Below are 22,089 nucleotides of genomic sequence, written 5' to 3' on the forward strand. Positions count from 1 at the left end.
GTTAGAAAAATGCTCGTCACTGAAGTCGCCACACAAGAGAACAGGTTGTCCAGAGACGGTGGGGTGTCTCCCTCTTTGGAGATATCCCAAAGCCATCGGGACACAATCCCGTGCCATGTGCTCTGGGATAACCCCGCTAGAGCAGGGAGGTTGCACTCCATGACCCACTGTGGTCCCTTTCAGTCTTACCCGTTCTGACCTTCTGTGAGAGCGCTTGGTGGCCAAATTTATGTGACAATTGGTATAGAAAGAGACATTTTAACTTCACGAATCTTCTCATTGAGTAGAGATGAAAGCAGGGCAGCCTTGAGGTCGAGAGCTCTTTCATCCCAAAGTACCTCTCTCGGCAGGGAAGAGCCATCTCTCCTCAAACTGAAGCTCTGATAAAAGGCTGTGCGGAGGCAGCTTGATAGAAGCTCCGTCCTTTCTGTAAATTCAGGCTGGATGAGCACTAGTAATGGATTTTAACACCTTTTATAGCTCTAGCCCAGTATGGAAGTCTCCTTTCATTTCTAAATACAGGCTCAAGAATTTTCATTACATTAACAAGAAGCAGAAACCCAACAACAGCCCCAGAGAAGGGTTTCAGAGGAGTTTAAAACTCAGATAATGAAAGACTGAGGTCTCTGAAAAGATAATTCTTGCTTCTGTTACTCACAAACGCTTCTTTTAATCCTTGAAGAACAAGTGGGAAGCAAGGGAGCTTAGATTCTTACTTCAGGCCCAGCAGGGTGAAGTCAGGGTTAGAATCTAATTAATCATTGTTGTGTCCAGTAACTCACAAACAGTACAAGAGTCAAATTCTGCCACTTTTGCCTTTTCCCAATCCTTTCCTTTATTTGACCATTAGTATCTGAAGTGGTTCAGACATATCTTTTAATCCATATCCACAGCTACAACCAAAATGGTTTCTCATATCACAGCCCAGCTTTGGGGTTTTCTGTCTCTATTTTTCCTCGGTACAGCAAGCAACAAAATAGATGGTTACAATAGCAGAGCCCAACAGCTTCCAAGAACTGAAAAATCTTGAAGCAGCTGCTAATTAGGATTTTTAAAATCTGCAGTGCCTAAGATATTTTAGAGCACATTTTATTCAGAAGAATTGTTAAATGTATGAAGATGAAAGAGATGGATTACAGGAGAATTAAATGTAGGGTTTAACTGAGAAGTAATCATTTTCTATGAAAGATAATGACTCCTCTTGAGGCTAGTATCAAGATTTATTGACCCAGGAGGTTAATATTGATCAAACCCAAGGCAAACAAAATATTAGACCTTGAAGGAGAGTAATCTTGATATTGAAGCCTTGCCACCAAGTGAACAGGTCAATATATCTGGGGGCCAGAATCTCAGGTTTTGAACACAGAATGGTGGGGGATATTAAACATGTCTGACATGTTCTGTGTATACACTTTTTATTCTCATCAGCAGGAGATACTTTATAGCTGTGTCCTTCCCTGCAGAGCAGTGTGTGAGAGTTCAGGCTTCACTCACACTCCTCATTGCAAATGTGATGGGTCTCTGCCTCAGGTGTAACATAAGGCTGAAATCGAACAACTCCTTCAGCTATTTATTCATATCGAAGTGATATTTTTTAATAGCTTTCACTCCAAACAGAAGGAGGCTGCTGCTGCTGCAAAACCGGAGTGAGAATAAATTGAAAAACCAGAGTACTGCAATATATAGATTTGTTATTGTATCCAACACTCTGGAAAGCCAGGAGAAAAAAAAAAAAAAGGGTTAAATTCTGCTATAAATTGACAACAAGAAAACAAGTCACTTATGTGGATTAACTAATCAATGAGTCAGAGACAAGGAAATGTACCACTAGAGACATGAAAATAGTCTATAGGATAAGATCACCAGTTAAATGTGCTGGGGGCAGAAGTTGCCTTTTTATTTCTGTTCATATGGCAACAAGCAGAGGAGGGTTTAATGTACCCAGCAAAACAAAAGTGCACCCATTCACTGCTGAGAAGAGCAGTGTGTACAATATAACCTGCAATTCTAATTGATTTCAGTGAAAATAAATAAAATATCATACAGATGGCTTATTTTGTTTATTCAGAAAACACGTACAAAACCAACTAAGCCAGCAGTACTTAAAAATACAAACATAAAATGTCTTTCTATTCCACCAATCAGTTTTTAAGTATTGTATTTTTAAATCTTAAGTTTATATATAATTTATATCTTTATTTATCCTGATTTTAATTTTATTTGAAAGACACCCTGAATGAATGGGACTGGAAAAAATCTGATCTCTTTTCAATCAATTATTCAATAATGAACACTTTCTGAATTCCCATAAGGAATATTTGCACGGTATTTATTTTAAAAAGAACTAACAAAAATTTGGTCTTCTCAGTGCAAAATAGGTGGGACCACAGCAATTAACAGTGAACAACTACCATATTGAGGAAATGCTTCCATTTCCTTGTTAAAATGTTGATTTTTCCAGTTTTGCCAATACAAAAGGAGTATTGATTTCCTCTGTTTTGTCTATTAAAGTACATTCTCAGCACCCCACATTTGGATGTTGTAAAAATTCAACAGGCTCACGTGCACTGCATGATAAATAACCCAATTACAGGTACATATCTAATTGGCAGGAACTGAAGGTGCTGATAGAAAAGCCTCCAGTTTAAAGTGCATTACATCAGTATTTTGTCTCATTTACATAAAGTTGTAGGTACTTAACCTGAATGCCTGGCTCTAGGTCCTGCCATTCCATGTGCCACCTTCTCTGAAGCCATCTCCAGGCTCCTTTTAACCAGTTCCACAGTATATTAAAAGGAAAAAGATGGTGCACAGTCACCTTTAAAACAGGCTTTTTTCAGATAAATCTTATTAAGAACTCTGATTGTGTCAAGGATCAAGCTATCAAATATGGCTTCAGTCATCCTCATCTTCACTGTGAATTCATCATCACCATAGGAAGTCCACTGAGATTCTTCCTTGTGGAGCTCCTGAATCTAAAATATAACATGAAAGGAATTTTGACTTCAAGGATAAGAGGTTCACAAAACTATTGAGACACTGCACCTAATCCAACAACTTTATACATGCATCATTAATTTATTTAATTTAAACCACTCACAAGAACTGGAAATACTGGGTTATTAATTCAATAAAAGGAAGGTGCTAATTTGAAGTTCTGAAGTTAATTTAAGAAGATGTGATTCTCACAAAAGGATGAGAATTTCTAGTTTAAATCCAGAGGAAATAAACAAATCCCCACTGCAAAGTCTGCTTACCAGAATAAGGTCCACTCTGTCTCTCTTACAGTTTCCATACTTGGTCATATTTAGGAATTTTCTTTTCATTTCTAAGTCATTCTTTTCCAAGTTCATTATTTTATTAATTTCACCCTGAACAAACATCTACAAAATAAAGAAGGCTGAAAAGAACTCTCCTCATAGGAAGTCACTCCAGATGAGTGACAGGTGCCAGTGTGAAAATCCAGCTTTAAGTGCAGAAACATCCCAAAGTTTAGGGGACTGATCTAGAGGTAGCTGATCAATACTGGCCACCAAACACATTTTAATCATAATATTACTTTAGAGGTTACATACAAATTAGTCATAATTAGGAGAGTTTAAAGGCCCATTCCCATTCTTAACTCCACACATAGGGAATATTTTCACTAATTAGCTCAGTCTTGTGTTTATTCAGGCATTTCAGAGTAATGCTGTTTTCTTCTCCCATCACCTCAGTTACACTGCCGTAATCCTCCCAAATCTCACATTTCTTTTTGCCATTGCAGTGTCTGCTCTTTTCACTGATTCTTGTTCCTGTACTTTACACTGCCAGAACGTACCTTGACATCACTAACATCTGTCCTTTTGCAGAGATGCCTTCTGGAACAGTGGGATCCCACATTTTTTTTCATCCATGGGAACATATTTGTCTTTGCAGTCACTTGAACTTCTGCACGCAGCAACTCACGGCTCAAATCAAATATAACCTGTAACAAACTCAGCAGGACATTGAAGTCAGGAGACCTGGATTCTCCTGGTCTACAGCATTTCATGGAACTTGGCTTTTCCTGAACAGACCCAAACCAGACACTGGGTCAGGTGTCCAAGGTCTTATGGTGGAACAGTGGCAAGAGTCTGGATTCTCTGCAAGGACATTTATTCAACTGGAATTATTCTGCAGCAAACTGCAAAATACTCCTGGTAGTAGCTTTCAGTGTCCCTTTAGCTATATTTAATGTTAGCAGCTGGAATAATATTAAATATTAGCTAATATGAGTCAGCCTACAGAACACTAGAAGCATTAATTAACAGTTAGTGATTTAAAAATACCTGATTATACATCCTCTTGCTTTCCACTTCCAAATCATTCCCTGGGAGATCATTATATTCAAAGTACTTTGGCACATTGATGTTCCTGAAATTTGAATTTATGTTCTCTGGGGTCCATAATTCTTCCACAGCATATGCAGACAAATTCTTAAAATAAGAACTGTTATGTGGTATCACAAGAGGAACTTCCACAGTTTTCTTCCAAGGAGCTGAGTGCCACTGGTCTAATTTGTACAAGTATTGCTTTTGTGTTTGTCTCACCAGCACATTTTGGTCAGAATTAGGCTGATCAAAATCTTCAGAGCTTCCAAAAACACCAGCATCAAGGATTTTTAAAAGGAGCTTCAAGAGAGACAAAGAAAAGCCAGATGACATATTCCATATTTCCCCACAATTTTTAGAGGTATTGAGATTATTAGCAACTGATCAAGGTTACACTTAAAACCATCTTATTCATGGGCTCAAAGAAAGGCTTACTGATGTATTATTAAAAAAACCCCAAACCTATTTTAACTGTATTTGGCAGAGTTCAGAAATAGAAAGAATTACAGTTCTAGAGTTCCATGAAAATTTTTGTCATTTGCAACATTTTTGCTCTAAATGTGGAACTGCTCTCCCCACCACCACCCTCAAAGCACAACCAGGGGCTAGAAAGGAATCAGGCAGATGAGCTGACAAGGGTTCAGTTTTGCTCTGAAGTTCATAAAAATTGAAGTCTTTGCAGATTTATCAGTTTTGACAACTGACAAATTCCAATAAAGAAGCCACATTTTCTTTGTTTGGACAATACACGTGCTATCCATTGGCTACAGGATAATGCCCTGAGTGAGGAATGGGTCACATGAACTGAGCAATCTGGTTCCTAACATCCACATGATATAATTTGTATGGATGATGAAAAACTGGGCCACACAAATTTTTGCCTCTGTAGACCCAGCTTCAGGGGCAACACTTGAAATAAAAACATTCCTACTGTACTTACAGGCATAGTGGTTGGAGAAAGTTCTGGAGATAAATGAAGTACCTTGTCTGCTTTTGATCTGTGTTTTCTTTTAATCTTCTTGTATTCTTTAACTGCATCGTCTATGAATTTAGTTACAATTCTGTCTGTTACTGTGTGACAACCATGAATGCAAAGCGTATCAAAATCACCCAGTGAAACATCAGAAACCTTTGCCGATGGTTCAGATAAAGCTGCAACTAAATTTTCTTTGAGGAGAAACACTTTCTGATTGTCTTCTCGCTTTAGGCCTTGGCTACAATTCATCATGTCTTTTTCAAAGGCACTTTTATATTTGTGTTGAGCTGTTTCAGAAAATGCAATTAAAATGTCAAACAGAAGTTTTTTACTGAGTTCACTTGCAATATCATCAGCAAGTTTAATTCTTTTCTGATCCTCTACCAAGCAACAAATTTTTTTGCTTGTGTTTACCTCATCTGTCTTGCTTTTCTTTGGAAGAGCATCTGCAAATATCCTTTGTTTTATTTGTGCCAGTTCTGTTTTTTCGTTATCTGATCCCAAGCACATTAAGTTATTTTGACAGAGGAATTCATTACAGTTACACTGGTTGGAATGGGGAAACTTTTGCCTTTTTCCAGACAGCAAGGCACTGTGTAACCTAGATTGGTTTTCTTTCACTTCCGAACCTCCTGCACTGTTTGTGTCTTCTGCTTTCTCCTCTGCAAACTCCATTCTCTGCTCAACATCTTCAGAACATTTGCAGTCTCCTTTGAGGGAGTTATCATCATCATAGAAGGAGTCGGAGTCTTCTTCATCCCCCATATAACTGGAACTATTTTTGTTAGCCCCCAACAGGTGTGAAATCTCATCAGATCTGACAAAGACCCCACAGTGCTGAGCACACTCAAAATACTTCACCCCTTCATAAGTTCCAGCACTGTCACCTTCAGCTTTGTCCAGTGCAACACCAGCCCAATGGCCACTGCCAAAATGAGTCTGGCCTTTGAACATCAGAGTTCCAGGCTGGCTCTGCTTTACCAACACTCTGTCCCCAATTTCAAATGATGATAATGGGTCATCACTGTCCTCCTCAGCACTGGGCAGCTTTACATACGTTTTGCATTGTTTCATTGGGAATTCAGGACTTTTACTGCCACCAGAAGAATCTGTATTTGACACAGGCAGAAACTCCAAATGCTGCAAAGGCATCTCCTGTTTTCCATGCTGATGTTCTGATAGACAGCTGGAAAGGGCTGGAAATGTAGATTGTTCTGAGAGACAACCATCCTGAGTTGAAAAAGAACCACTTGTGTCTATACTGAGCAGGGGAAATTCTTCAGGCACAATGTTATCAGGTAATGGGGGTAATGCATCCATTTTCAGTGATAAATCTTCATCCAGGCCCTGACTAGACTCTGAGCCTGTCATTTGTTCCGGTGGAGATGGGAAATCATCCGTGCCAGAGACAGGATCACCATTTTTCATTGCATCTGCACCTAAAGGGGGAGGAGGAAGATCTTCACTTGGAAATGACAAATCCTTTTTGTTAGAGGATGGCAAGTCAGCACTTCCAGAGGACAATACTTCATCCAGAGGACAAAGTATTTCCGACAAGATATCCTCATCAGTTGGAGGGAGACCCTTATCACTAGTGGAGGTTGCATCAGTGCATGAAGGGCTGGCAGCTGCATCATTCCTCAGTTTTGGGATCTCCTGAGAACAGGGTTTGTTTCTGCTGCAGCTTTGTGAGACACCCCGATGTGGCTCAGCCGTTCCCGCAGAAGGGTTTTCAGACTGGGAGGAATGTGCTGACTCAGTTCTGGAGGCATTTGCTTCATCTGCTGGAATGAAGGAAAGCAAGTGATCAGTGCAGCCACAATCCAATGCATCTCCAGGGTATTTCTGAGAGAGGGATGAAGTCTCAGTTCTGTCATCTTCAGGCAGCCCATGCTCATTGTGTTTGTCACTCGGTGATGTCTCCTTTCCATTGCTTATTGCTATTGGCATATCTTCTGAGAGATTAGCAAACATATCCCTACTGTCACAGACAAACTCTTCTGGGACACTGACATCTGTGTCCTCTCCATGTTTCAGCTCTAATACCAGGTCTGAAGTGAAACTGTTTGAGATGTCGACTGCAGACACTTTCTGAAATGCTGGGGGTGAAGAGCCTGATTTGGCACTTTCACATTTCAAAAAGAAGTTGTTTGACTTGGATGATGATTCAGTGGAAGTTAATCTTTCAGAAAATGCTTTTAAATTTAGTTCTTCATCAGAAGCTTCATGAGAAATACGGTCCAAATGCTTCAAACATTGACTGGCATCCACCTGATGGATCTCAGAAGAGACAAGCACTTCCACTTCTTTAACTGGAACATTTAAAAGAATTTGTTTTTAAAATCATCATTTTATAAAAAATATTTTATAGAAGAGGTTGCTGATATATCACTTGGGATACAAAAATCTATAGTGCTCCTCACTATGATATCTAGGAGTAAATTAGGAGTTGGACTTTATGATCCTTGTGAGTCCCTTCCAAATCAAGATATTCTATGATTCTATGAAATGCAGAAAGACGATTCATTAGAAAAATGACAGAAACAGGAAATATTGCCACAATATGTAAATATTTATATTACAGAGATTATGCATACCCAGAACTATGTAAATGATATAACTGACTCATATATAAACAGACAGTTTTATTTTTTACCTGTCCTACTGAGAGTAAGAAATATGAACTGAGGATAAAACCTGGAAACAAAAATAACTCCAGCATGTCCTGTCCAAGTCTATCTTCAAGTGATCTATGTTCTTTTAAAAAGAACATCCTTAAATTCTTGAAAAACTGCCTCAAAAGAGGGTAAATTGTTAATGACACAATCAGAGTAAGTTATGATTTTGTTCTGGGGAAGCAGTATAATCATCTCTCTTAATAAACCTCCGAGACATCCCCACCATCTTGCCCAGCAGTGATTTATACATTGGCTATAGTGAGCAAGACACTTTGGTAATAAATGAGAAGATTGTCTCTCTTTCTGTCTGGATTAAAGTTTGATTGAAGTGGTTGAAACAGATTGGACATAATAGCATTAAATATGATTGACCTATTCCTTCAAGAGTATTTTCTGCCTGAACCAGGCATAAGTTACACCAAGTAGGAAGGATCCCCAGGCCTTTCACTGGGTACTTGCTGCCATATGGATTAATATCTTCATTATCTTTAGGATCAGTGTTTGGGTTTGAAAGAAGTGCCTTTTCCTCCAGCACAGGTTCCTAGAATATAAATATTTAGGAGACAGAGTTAATGTCTTAAGGAAAAAGTGCACATAACCAACACACAAGGCTTATTTTGACTTCCTAAAACTGCCAAATGAGTCTTGTGTTGGTCCTATCTTAAGGCAAATATAACCTGGGTTACGCTTTCTTTAGGCATTAATGTAATTCCAGAGGTGATCCTTACCAGAAATGCACCCTTTTTGTCTTCTACTGTAATGAGTGTGGCTATAGGTTCCATTCCAGCTGAATTTGTAGGTTCCAGAGGTAAGAAAATGTTATCCTGAGCCCTAAGGGACTGCTCCAAACCTGGGGACTCCTCCAGTTGTTTCTGGTGTTCTACCAGTAACTCCTTGCTCTCAGTAGAAAAGCTGTAAACAGTTAGACAAGGAATTAATGACTGGGAGTTGGTTTTGTGTTTCCAAGTTAGTCAAGCACAACCAGAAGCATTTAATTTGTACCTTTATTGATTTCCTATGGATTTGCCATGACTATCTCTAGACTGTTCACATACACGTTTTCAAAGCAGCAAATGAGTAAAGCCAGAAACACTCTGAATAGAGTATTTATTTCTCCATTCTCCTCCCTCTCACTTGATCCTGTATTTTATATAATCAGTTTTCTAATCTGCATAGACAAGAATAGGAGGAAACTGTAAAAATCATCAGCACTTAAAAAGCAAAACCAGGGTCAAGCTTTGAACCTGTTTGCCTTCTTAATTTCCAATCAATTATAGCACATCAGATTTCAATAGTTTTCATTAAATTTTTCACTTTAAATATTGCATCACAACTTTATGGACATTTGGGACATCAGATACTGATTGTGATGGTGAATTTGAACTTTCCTCTTACTGCAGAAGCACAAGGCAACATGATTCATACTCAGGATTTTCCATTAGAGGTACAGTTCTAAAATAGACAGTTGAGTAAGTTATTCTGTCCAGAAAAAAAAAAAAAAGTAGATTTTTTTGGTTTTCTGACTTGTTTTTACTTTCATCCCTATTAATACTTTTTAAAGGTTTTTATTTTTTGTCTTTAAAGGAGACCTATGTAGTATTCCCCACCGCTGATGTTTAAGGACTTCAAAATAAATATCCTAATTCAGAACATATATCCCCAATTCTTAGTTAAAAGTTTGTACATTTACAATAACCACAAGTTTCTGTATCCCTTATTTCTAGTATTCAACATTCAGTAACAGAACCCCAAACCAGCAGCTTTTTCTGCATGTTGGTAATTTATTATTTCACTTGCTTTTAGTTTTAAAAGTGTTTCCCAATCCTTTCCATCCCCTTACAGCCCTGCTTATTAACTTGGTTCCTGATCAGTATAAAATATGAACACATCCATGCAGATGGATAAATAGCATAACTACCACTCTGCACTCCTACACAGGACAGAGATCTATGGACAATCAGCCAGAATTTGGGTACATTTGAGTTCCACCAGCCCCTGGCTGCTCCAGACTGACACCAATATTCACTGTTCTCCTATGAGCAGCCTTGTCAGTAATAAGAAGTGAAAGCACAGCCAAGAAACCTTTTAAAGATTTCTCTGACTTGTAATCAATAACACCATGAATTATAGATCAGTTCCATGCAGGGATTTATTTGAAAGCCTTTCCCTGTGGGGACTTAAGTAAATGCACGAACCTGACTCACCATCCTGCTAAAGCTCTGGGTAACACTGAATGAAAGGGGGTTTTAATTCATACAGATAAATATATTGTCTTTAACTGCTTTTTCTCTTCCTGAAGCAAACCAGGTTTTTGTTCTGAGCAGAGTGGATACGGTGGGGTTCTCATTCACACTGCTCAGCTCCTCCAGCCCTGTGGAAAGCAGACAGGGATGCAGGGGATACAGCTCCTGGGGAACAGGAGGATGGTGATTTCTCAGTCTGACTAAACTCCTGAACTATATCTCACTGTGGGCATTTTACATGACACCTCCATGCTTCAGTTTAAGCAGAAAATTTAGCCCTATGTCTTACAAAATCCTTCTGTGGCTGAATCCTCAGTGAAGCACAAATATGCTCTGAGGGGCTGAGTGACACAGAGGCTCAGAGCCAGACGATGACAAAGGAGTGAATTTCGCCAATTAAATCAATACATTTCTACTCATTCCATATGGGTATTGTGAAGCCTAATTAATGTATAGTTGCAAAGTGGTTTGGGTTTGTAGTTAAAAGCCACCATGAAAACATGAACTATCATTAGCAGTTGTGTGGCATCATTAAAGGTGCCCTGAGGAACTCACCATTTGGGACAGAATGATAAGCAGTGAACTTGATTTATCAACTGCTTGAACACAGAAGTTTTCAAAATTTATCATCGTAAATTCCCTCTTTGGAATATCTAAAGCTCACACAACTATCTAGGACATACCTGTCTCCATCTTCTCCCCTGGACTGGGTCTTATCTTCAGCAATCACTGGGAAAGGTTTTACTTACCCCTCATATTTCTTGCTCTGCTTATTCTTTAGCTGGACCCAACTCTCTTTACTCCCTGACTGTGACTTTGTAGCCTCTTGCTTCCCAGCCAAAGTGTGCAGCTTTTCCTGGAGTTGTGCTGTTGAATGCTGCATCATTAAGATTTCTCTCTGCTGCTTTAACAAAAGCTTCCTTTCTCGATGGGCTGCCTTGTGGATGTTTTGCAGGTTCTGGATTTCTGCCTACACAAAGCAGAGAAAGAAAGGAGCATAACAGAGTTAAGAAAACAGAGATCTACTTAAAAATATGCATAATGTTTCTTAACATAGGGCACTATTAATCCCAAAATACCCTGAAAATTCAATATGTAGGTTTCTTCCTTTTTATAAAAGAATTTGCAGTTTTATTTTTCACCTGGGGTTTCACCTGTGAAAACTGATGACAGGTAAAGGGATATTTTGATGGGGTGTCAAGAGCTGAGACCTTTAAAAATGAATTGTCTTCAGATCATTCAAAACTACAGGGTGCTTGTAATTCACACAAGGAATTCCTTTACTTAAAGGAGAGGTTTGCACTACATAAGGAGCAGGACAGAAATTTTCTGACTACCAAGTGTAATTATGAACCCTGCATAGTGGAATAACTGAGACTATAAAATTAGCTGTCAGATTAATTTAATATATTTCAACATCACAAGCATAAATCAGTGGAAACCTACATTATACGACCTGTTTGTTATGGCATAAATAGAAAAATCCACAATAACACTGAGGTAGCAGAAGAAAAAAAAAGATGTTTTCTTTTATCCAAGATATACAGACTGCTGACTTTGGCACAAAACCCACCTCACTGAATGTAGGAAACATGCAGAATAATGGATGCAAAGTGATTTTTAATTTTTTTTAAACGCAAACCCCACTTGATCCAGCAGCTCCAGACACCTCCCTGTGCTGCATCCTCCCTGTGGATATGAGATGAATCCCAGCTCCTCTCGCTGCAGCATTACCTGCTCCCGTTTCAGCTCCGTCAGGATTTTGTGCTGCTTTGCTGCCACAGCAGAGGCTCCAGTACTATCCTGCAGGTTTTCCAGAACACTGGAGATCAGAAGGATGAGAATCACAGTCAGATAATTAAACACCTTGAATTTACACCAGGGATGGGAGCAAAGCTCCTCTCAAAGCAGCTATAGGTATGGAAGGCTCTGCAGAAAGTTCCGATACACTCAGAGGGCACCTCACCACTCTTTGGTGCCTGGACCGCTCCTGAAGCGACTGGAGTCTCCTGAGCTCTGGGGAGAGACACCTTCCCCTGGGGGCTTCCACACAGTGTCTAAGCCCAGTCAGTGCTGAGGGACACACTCACTGTCCATCCCTGAGGGCAGCTCAGCCTGGTCAGTGCTGAGGGACACACTCACTGTCCATCCCTGAGGGCACCTCATCCCGGTCAGTGCTGAGGGACACACTCACTGTCCATCCCTGCGGGCACCTCAGCCTGGTCAGTGCTGAGAGACACACTCACTGTCCATCCCTGAGGGCACCTCATCCCGGTCAGTGCTGAGGGACACACTCACTGTCCATCCCTGCGGGCACCTCAGCCTGGTCAGTGCTGAGGGACACACTCACTGTCCATCCCTGAGGGCACCTCAGCCTGGTCAGTGCTGAGAGACACACTCACTGTCCATCCCTGAGGGCAGCTCAGCCTGGTCAGTGCTGAGGGACACACTCACTGTCCATCCCTGAGGGCACCTCAGCCTGGTCAGTGCTGAGGGACACACTCACTGTCCATCCCTGAGGGCACCTCATCCCGGTCAGTGCTGAGGGACACCCCTCACCATCCATCCCTGAGGGCACCTCAGCCAGTTGGTGCCTCACACAACAACCCCAGAGGAGGCTGCAGTAGAAGCTCAACTCTGCTCTGGAGACACTAAAACCATGCAGGCTCCTTTCATCTCTTCATGTTTTACTTGCTACTTGCTTCTTAAGAAGATTTTACATTTGTTGTCTTCCCCTGAAAGGAGGAAAACCTGTCCTGGCCGAGCAGGCCTCTGCCGGTGCTGCCCCCCGTGCCCCTCACCGTCTCCGGTGGCCCAGCCAGGCCAGCTCGGCCCTGGCCCTGTCCCGCAGAGCCTTTCTCCGGAGCCGCAGGAGCACTGCCTGGTGCCGAGCCCGCAGCTCCTCTCCCCTCAGGCACTGCTCCACCACAGCCAGGCTGGAACCATGGAAGGTGCTGGAGCCTCCGAAGTGTGGAACAGCTGCGCTCCACTGGGGACAGAGCAGAGCATTGGCGTCATTGGGTGAACAGTTTGATAGAGGGGCTAAAACCAAAAAAACCCACCAACCCAGAGAAAGAAATGCCCTTCAGACTATTTCGAGAGCTGGTGTTACCTGGCTGTTGGAGCTGGCCTGGCCACTGCTCTCTCCAGAGTCCCAGGTCTCCCCGTGGGAGAGATTCACCTGAGGTGACAACAGACTCAAGGCGTGGTGGCTGTGCAGTGACTGCCTGTGATCTGCTGGCAGGGATCCCAAGGCAAAGAATTAACATCACCAAAAATAAAATATTTGAAACAGAATGAAAAAAAGAGACCCAAAAAATGACTCCCACAGTACAAGTTAACATCCATTCCTGAACTCAAGGTGCCTTTGGCAAATACTTGTCAGCTGGGCATGTGCACTGCTCTCAGCAGGAGCCAGAGGAGCCACTCCACAGGTGTTCACTGTCAGGAGCAAGGTATGGACAATCAACTTCCATATAAGTCAAATCTTGATGAACAGGTAAAAATTAAAGAGTAGGCCCATCAATAGGGTAAATAACTCTCAGCTCCCAACATGATTTTCTTAGAAGGGCCAGGAGTGCAGAGGAACATGGCCATGGTTTAAATAAGCACAATAAACGTAAGTATTTAGGTCAAAATTTTCAAAATTAATTAGAAAATTGTGTTCCAGGCCAGGTTAAATGGGGCATTTTCTCAATATCACCAAATCCTTAAGCTTCATGTTCACCTCCTTGAAGCACTGAGCAATATGAACCTCCTCCTCGAGGTTTTCTTTCTCCCACTATTTTAGGATCCACTGGACTGTGCTCTCTTTCTATCTTCAATGCAGAGTGTCTCAGTGAACCCATCTCTTGATTACTGAAGATAAGAAGGTAAGAAAAAGGAAATGCTTTCTTATTGCAGTCAGAGATACAATTTCAATCCCTAGCTTTCACAGCCAAGTCCTCTGTGACAAAGACTGAATCTTTTTCAAACCAGAATGCCGCTCATTTTTATGTGATACTGAAAGTTTTACCTGTGCAAAGGTGCCTTTCTGGTAATTGCATCAATAAGACCCTGGAACCAATTCTCATGTCTTTATACCACTTTAAATTAACATAAAAAAGTGCACAGACAATATTCTAATTCACATCAATGATATGATGGTAAAGCAAAATGAAGAAAATGATACTTTTCACACACGTTTCAGAGGGGTTCCTACTTTTTAAAAAATACAAAATCTCCCAAAACATTGCAAAAGCGTTAATACTGTAGTTTGGGCATAAATCACAGTAAAAAGACTATATTGGAATTATTTTAATGCCCCAAAATATTCACATAGGCAAACCACAGGCCAACCCTTGGAGTGCCTCGCTGTACCCTGCCTCCTGTACCTGGCAGCAGCAAGGTCACCTTCCAACCAGTGTCCTCTCTGTGTCTGCTCTGCGTGGTACACTCTTGTCACAGAAGGATCACTGCCTCTGGAATTCCTGATCTCCTGCACACACAGAAATTGTCACACACCTCAGTGATCTATTTGAAAGGCATAACATTTAAGCCTTTTTTTCCTCATCTTCTTGGGGAAGCACCTGGTTGTAGATAATGCTTTTCCTATGCCAACAGTTCCTAAAGAGCTGGATTAATTAATGGGCTGGATACTACTCCCAGGGAGAAAACTGTGTGGGTATATGAAGGTAAGGTGGAACAACAGCTCACAAATTGCTGCGCATTCAGAACTGCTCTCATGAGAGTTGAGGCCTAGAGGTGTTGACACAGGATCTGAAATCATGACTTACCTCTGAATTGTGCTGCAGCAGGTCCCTCAAAAACCTGTGGCTTTCCTGAACCTCTTGCTTTGCTTTCTCCTTCAGCACCATAAGCTGCTGTTTCTGCTGGAGCTGATGAAGCTGTGTTAGGAAATGACACATTATAAATGATATCTTTAACCAGGTGACACAACACCTGAGAGCTGGGGGGCAAAGGGCAGGACAGGAGCTGCACAGCCAGTTTCTGTCACATCCTGCTGCCCTGGGCAAGAAGCACAAATGCTGCTTTGGCTGCAGTACAGCAACATCTCCTTACCCACCAGAGCTATACTGAGGTCTCCAAACAGCAAACTAGGGATGGCACCTCACCTTTATAGTCCATGGGGTTATAAACCTGACTCAGATCAGCTGATGCCAAATGATTATGGCCTAAGCACACCCGAATCTGGGGATAGGGAGCACCTTTTAACCTGGGAGAGCAGGACTGGAATTCCCTTTGCTCCTTACACAGGTTTCCCACTGACCTTCAGTTTGTGAGCCAGTAGTAGGGAGGTTTGCCTCAAAATGTCCAGATGGCTCCTGTGTTTTTCTTCCAGCTCTGGGTGGCCAAGGTCTCCCTCACCTGCAGGAGTTTAGGGGACCATCACAATGGGAATGTGTACATTGTTCCTAACGGCATTTTCCTTTCAAATCCTCCCTGGGCCTATTTTTGGAAGCCTCCCTAATCTGACATCTGCCTTTATTCCTGAAATAACTTCTCTGCATACATTTACTTCTTCTGTTATAAGTGTAGAAGGGAAATGCCAGTCCTGCACCCTGTCAGGAAATGTGTGAGCATAAAGTCCTGCAAGTATTGGGAAGAGGCAGGACTTGAGGGTCCATGCCAGGAGAGAGAAGGAGTGAGGAACAATTCCTGTTCTAAGCCTGAATTTCAGAGTGTGGGTTATTGTCACTCTTGGTCCCACTTCTCCTTTGCTGCACTAACAGGATCAGCACCACTGGGTACAAAAGAAAAACTTCCCAACCTTGTGACAAGGTTTCCCAAGTGACAAAAGTCACTTCTTTGGGAACTCGAGCAGCATCCTGCGTGTCCCCTCCATCTGTTTTGGGATGCAGGCTGGTTCTTCTCTTTTGTCACAGGAGGACACAAACCCCTGGAAAAAAGCTTTCATTTTTGAGTGGGGATGTTTTCCTTCCTGTTCCAGGTGCACTTATTTCACTGCTACTTCCTCGTTGTACCTCCCCTGCCTGTGTGACAGTGCAGCTGATATTATGTTTACCAGCGAAATGTTCTTGGCTGCTTGAGCTTCTCAGATGAATTGCTCAGCTTATGCAAACAGGTTGTGTGTTTATTCTGTGCTGTGCCACTGTCACAGCAACCAGAGTCATAAAAGAATTGAAGTGTGTGTCATAAATAGAAATAGGTTTGGCTTGGAAACTCGAGATAAAATCTCTATCCAGGTCACTTGAATCCAAATTACCCCATGGTGCAGGATAAGCCCATGACATGCAGAGTTTGTTTTTGCTTTGCAGACTGAAGGGTCTTTAACACAGAAGGAGCAAAGATGTGGGCTTGTTTGCATGCCAGGATGGGTTTTGTGTTTATGTGGGTGTGAGTGAAATAAAATATTAAATCTTTGAGCCTGGTGCAGATTTTCTATTAGAATGCTGCTCAGTTTTTGTAAACAGCTTGATTGCAGATTTCACTTTCCTCCTACAGTGGTACTATAGGAGGCTTCTCTTAACCCCCTCCTTTTCAGAGTCAAGAGACTGGATGGAAATCTCACTCTTTATTTTTGTAATGGGCATGTCCTGGTTTTGAAGGGTGGTTTGAAAAGGCAAAATCATACTAAATTATCTAGACATGCCAAATTATGGGTTCACCCTTACAGAAAGCTTTTTGATTTTAGCCAATCCTTCTAATTTTGAGGACTGCATCAGGCTCTTTAATGCTGATAGTTACTAGAGATGATTTTGTGCAATTTTGTGCAATGGAGTGGATGAAAGAGCTGGTTTTAGTGCAGGGGAGTTTTATTAGTGGTTTTAAGCAATATCATAGAAGAAAAAGACGAGTGAACAATTCTTCCGTGGGTCCACAGACAACACTTTCAAAAGCTCCTTCAATACTAACAAATAAGGTCATTCTATAAAAAAGAGTTACAAGCTAAGTTGTCTGAGTAGCTTTTAATACTAATATCTGGGCCGGTGAGAAATATGATCATGTATTAGGATATAATTTAAAACCTAACAAATATTTTCAAGCTGTGCCTCAAACTGAACAATGCTGTTGTTCTGCCCAAAGCCCAACCAGTGTTACTGAGACCTCAAAGTGATTAAAAAGTTTGCTCTGATCTCTTTTCCTTCCTTTTGAACGTAATTTTCCTAATTGTGGCTATTTCCAGATGCATTTCTTGTGTTGCAACATTGTGCATTAAAGAAAATACCATCTGGCTAAACTTCACGTCCTTTTAGGTGATGATGAATGGCATTTACTGCCTACCCAGATAGCTTCAATGTGCATACACTCAGCCTTGTGAAAAAAATGCTATTTATTAAATCACTTTCCGCTGCACCTGCAGAATCTCAGCAAAGCCCTGTAGAATCTCCCTGACATATAATTAAAAAAGCCAGGCTAAAAGTCTCATTTTTCTAATCACTTGAAGCAAGGCAGAAGCATTTACTGCTGCTTTACTCAAGGACAGCTTTTCTCTTTCTGCCCATGTCAGCAATCAGACCAACCCAGTTATTATAAAAATACATACTTGCAACTTTAGCTATAAGCACAACTTTGGCTGCATTATTGCTGGAGGTGTATGAATATGGGGTGTAAATTGTCCTGAAATGCTGCTGTGGAGTGGAGCAGCAGATCCAGAAGGAATTTCCCCATTTGCCCCCATTCCTGTGTTAGCTCAATTGCTTTATTATTTCAGGATGCTCTTCAGGTAAGGTGAAATCCCACCCAGGATTTCAGCACTCAGTGTGCAGGAAAGGAGCTGCAATGATGACAGGTAAAAGGGGGGAAGAAAAGAGCTTTGGTAACTCCTGATCACAGCTGAGAAATGCAGCACAGGCAGTTTGGCCCTTCTTCAGCAAGACCTGTGAGCCAAGAGCGATCCCCAAGCAAGAGACTTGAAATGTGAAGGCTCTGCCTGTTCCCCCAGGAAATCCATGGGCTGATCTGCACTCTGGAGAACCTCAGAGAATCTGTATTTCCACAGCTGCTGAATCAGGTCCTTCTCTCCTCTCTAAACACGTCTGGTATCCCACTTGCCACTGAAGAGTGGCTGCTTACCAAACAAGGGGATTAATGTGGCCTGTGCTGCTCCTGTGCTCTGCATATTTTGTGTTTATATAAATCCTCTGGTGTAGAGGGCTGGCCCGAGTTCAGCTTCCAGCCAGATGTTGCAGCACATGGCAGTGCCTCACCCTGCTGCTGCCCCTTCTCACACAGAGCTGCAGGACAGCTCTTGGCTCAGGATAGCAACAGAGCTGGGCCTGAACCTGGACCTAACCAGAATCCTGAATTTCCGTGGAATGCTCCTTCTGTTCCTCATCAATTACTCTAAACTCTCTCAGTCAATGACACCATCATTGCAGACAATTCCAGAGGTGCTGGAAGGGAGACTGGAGCTCACTGGAGCTGTGGGAAATACAAAACACAGCCTAGGATTTGGGAGGGAACACGAAGAACTGCCTTAGCTCAATGCTCTCCATCAGACCACAATTAGCTGAAGCCATGCTGATACACTTCTGTGCTGATTCCACTAATTTAATAATTTCTCCCTCTTCCAGAAGCAAGAAGGCAGCTCCCTCTAGTGATATGAGAAAATATGTCAATCAGCACTTTAGGGGAAAGATGATACATGTAAATATATTTCCCTTGTAGTTCAGGTTAAAATTCTGCATTTTAAGAACAGTGGGAAAAATTAAATTCACTTTCCTAATGCAAATTACTCTGAAGCAGTCACCATGCTTAAGCTTCAACATTTAGAAAATACTTTTTTAACAATTAATTTGAGCTTAAATTTTACTATCTCTCAAACACAAAAAAAAAAAAAAGGAAACAAAAAGTCTGGTCTGATGAAATGAGACTTCTGGCTCATTCAGTCCAGTCTGGCTCAAAGACCATTCCCTAGATTGTAGGAAGGGGCACAGGCAAAGTGGTGTATTTTTTTGAAATAATCAAATTATTTATTTAATAGAAATACAGAAATTTGGGTACTGTGGGCTGTATTCAGAGGACCAGCTGAAATAGCAAGGAAAGTATAGCTCACCTCCTCAGCTCCCTGTGGGAGAGACCTGGTGGTTTGGCAGGAATGACAGAAAGATTTTACACACTGGTGTAATATACAAATCTCTTCCTTATCAGCTCATTGGTTATACCAAGTTTTGTGCCTAAACTGATGAGAAATTCATATAAAAGCAATGTGAAATAGTTCCCAGTGCTACCTGTGGAGACAGTTTTTGTTCACCACAGCACGTGCTTATAGGATTTGCAATTCTGGATTTTATACTGGCTGTGTGTAAAAAGAAAATTCAACAATTCAGGACAAGTTCACTGTCTTACCCCAGGCAGTAAACAGATACAAATATTTTGTGAATATCTTCTTCTGTCTGCTTTAAGATGTTTAAAATGAATTTTGTTATTTTGCCAAGTATGTCCACTACAGAAAATCTTTCTTTGACACAGCAGTGGGTGGTCAGGTGACGTGTGTCCCTCTGGAAGGTAAATACGTGCATTTGGCAGCAGTTGTAGAATTACACCTCATTATGCTGCGTGTGCACGGTGACTTCTGTGTCCTGTGAAAGGACAGAGCCAAACTGCTGGGCGATGCCTCCGAGCAGACAATGCAGCCTCGAGCCTGAATGCCCCGTCCCTGCTCAGGGTGGTGACAGACCCACTTGTGACCCATATTTCAAACCCACATTGTGTCCACCACGACACTTCTGTGCCACCTGTGCAGCAGCAGGGCCGTGGTGGGAGTGCTGCTTCCCAATCCAGCAAATACTTCCCAGCTCCTGCAAATACTCAGGGAAGGGGAAGGTTTCTCCTGGCAGAGACACGAGGTAGCAGCTCCTGTTGTTTCTGTGGTGAATAGTGGATGGATGGGTCTTGCAGAATTGGGGCCCTTAGTTATTAATAGTAAATAAATAGGTTGTCTTTCGCTTAGGGAAAAACACTTCAGACAACAGCCTTGCTGCCCAATCGTCTGAGATGCCCAATCGTCTGAGGTCCCTGGGGGTAGGGAGAAGCACAGAGAACAATGCTGGCTTCTCCACCACCCCAAAATCCAATATTATGTATAAAATATTGTGAGGAAAACAATGAAGAATCCTTAATAAGAGCAAAGGCTTTTTGTAAGTACCCTCTTTGAGGAAAGGTTATCTGATCTTGTTCTTTTGTCTGGGAAAAGCCCTTAAAACAATGCACCATCTGCTCCTGTTTGGTGGGAGCAGGCAGAGATCTCTTCAGACAGAGCGGTCGGCACGCTACTGGTCGGCTTTTAACCCTTTCGGCCACAAACTTTCCCTTGTTTCCGTGCAAACCTTTGCTCCGGGCAGAAGTGGCGATGTCCTGCACCCTGGCCAGCCCTGAGCACCCTGCAGCACATCCCTCCATTCCCCCTGCATCCTGCCCACGTCCTGTGCCTTGATGTCTCTTGCTGTCCAAGGAGGACAATATCCCACACTGCTCAGATGGGGTAATTATGAAGAGTTAATTGTAAGGCTCCCAGACCTTCAGATGATGCTGGGAGGTGCTGGAAATGTCTCTGAGCTAAATGGGGTTTGTTCCATCTGTAGCTGTCACTGTGAGCTGAATTCACACCTGTGACAGGACAGCATGGAAAAGGCAAAGAGTTTCTATTGCACTTCATGCAATTTTAATAATAATTTCATATAATCTCTTAGATTGTACGTGAATGTTGAGAGGACAATTTTTCATGTACCCCTTTTTCACCTTCAAAATCTGGAACAGAACCATCTATTTGAAATTGCCCCTCACCCCAGAAGATTTTTCAGCCCTAGCCAGAGCCATTAGCAAGAATTCTGTTGCACTGAGGGACTGTTCATTCTATTGTCACAGCACAAGAAGTACCTTGGGAGGGCACTGAGTGTCCCTCTGGGAGATGCCACCTTACCCAAGTCCTGCTCAAAGCTGTCAGTGCTCAGAGTGGCAGAGGGCTGGAAGCTCAGGCTGTCCCAGATCCTCAGGTTCTCTCCACGAGGCTGGTTGGCCATTTCCTCTTGGTTCTGAACTTTCAAAGTAGTCTCACATCCATAGTGATCCCTCTGTGCTGTGAGTTCTCCCTGCGGGCTGTGTCAAGGTAACAACAATTGCTAAGTTTTTGAGATGTGTATAAAGCAATCTTTTGAACTAAAAAACAAAAGTTCTTTCATTTGAACAGAACTGTTACGTTTTGTTAAATGGAAACAAAAGGCTCCCTGAGAAGTCATACCTGCCAACATACAAAATCTCCTGTCTTGTACCTTGATGCTGTCAGGAAAGCTAACAGCAATCATTGTTACCTACTCTAATTACTGCTCTGAAAGAGCTGGGTATTTTTCAAGCTGGTGGCAAACAGAAACAACAACCTTGCAGTGTGGAAGCTTAATTTATGAGGGCTGCATTGTACAATCTGTCTCCTGTCTTGTACCTTGATGCTGTCAGGAAAGCTAACAGCAATCATTGTTACCTACTCTAATTACTGCTCTGAAAGAGCTGGGTATTTTTCAAGCTGGTGGCAAACAGAAACAACAACCTTGCAGTGTGGAAGCTTAATTTATGAGGGCTGCATTGTACAATCTGTGCCATTGTTGGGACTTGGTTGCACAATCCAGCTCTGAACCTTGGCAAAGAAATCTGTTTAGAAACACAAAGTACTGAGCTCTGTTCCAGTGTTTCTGGGACTTGTGCTGAGCATGACTCTGGCCCAGCTAAAATCTGGGAGTGATAAATATGTTTTAATATTTCAAAACAATGTCAGCACCAAGTCCCGCAGACGAAGACCTCAGCTAATTGATTTTACTTTGTTTTGGTCTGTAACTATCTGAGCTTAACTAAAAAGATTAAGAAAGAAGGTGTGAAAATGGGCA

General features: G+C 41.8%; 1 protein-coding gene across 5 annotated transcripts in view; it reads right to left on the minus strand.

Moving 5' to 3' along the window:
- Positions 1 to 2,041: 2,041 nt before the first annotated feature.
- The window catches only part of CCDC187 (coiled-coil domain containing 187), a 36,814-nt gene continuing 16,766 nt past the window's right edge, over positions 2,042 to 22,089 (minus strand). For 3 of the 5 annotated variants that reach the window (XM_048325925.1, XM_048325924.1, XM_048325923.1), the window contains 16 exons: positions 21,135 to 21,310; positions 15,519 to 15,616; positions 15,025 to 15,135; positions 14,623 to 14,726; positions 13,977 to 14,107; positions 13,362 to 13,483; positions 13,051 to 13,238; positions 11,984 to 12,071; positions 10,999 to 11,219; positions 8,735 to 8,918; positions 8,379 to 8,547; positions 5,293 to 7,640; positions 4,311 to 4,652; positions 3,821 to 3,967; positions 3,258 to 3,383; positions 2,042 to 2,975 (listed from right to left, as the gene is read on the minus strand). In XM_048325925.1, coding sequence (XP_048181882.1) covers positions 2,790 to 2,975; positions 3,258 to 3,383; positions 3,821 to 3,967; positions 4,311 to 4,652; positions 5,293 to 7,640; positions 8,379 to 8,547; positions 8,735 to 8,918; positions 10,999 to 11,219; positions 11,984 to 12,071; positions 13,051 to 13,238; positions 13,362 to 13,483; positions 13,977 to 14,107; positions 14,623 to 14,726; positions 15,025 to 15,135; positions 15,519 to 15,616; positions 21,135 to 21,310 — 4,741 coding nt within the window. In that variant the 3' untranslated portion in view covers positions 2,042 to 2,789. Of the gene's footprint in view, positions 2,976 to 3,257; positions 3,384 to 3,820; positions 4,125 to 4,310; positions 4,653 to 5,292; positions 7,641 to 8,378; positions 8,548 to 8,734; positions 8,919 to 10,998; positions 11,220 to 11,983; positions 12,072 to 13,050; positions 13,239 to 13,361; positions 13,484 to 13,976; positions 14,108 to 14,622; positions 14,727 to 15,024; positions 15,136 to 15,518; positions 15,617 to 21,134; positions 21,311 to 22,089 lie in introns of those variants that run through there. The other 2 variants (XM_048325927.1, XM_048325928.1) reach the window with 2 other exon arrangements.

This window comes from Corvus hawaiiensis, chromosome 21 (genome assembly GCF_020740725.1).
Source record: "Corvus hawaiiensis isolate bCorHaw1 chromosome 21, bCorHaw1.pri.cur, whole genome shotgun sequence".
Lineage (NCBI taxonomy): Eukaryota > Metazoa > Chordata > Aves > Passeriformes > Corvidae > Corvus > Corvus hawaiiensis.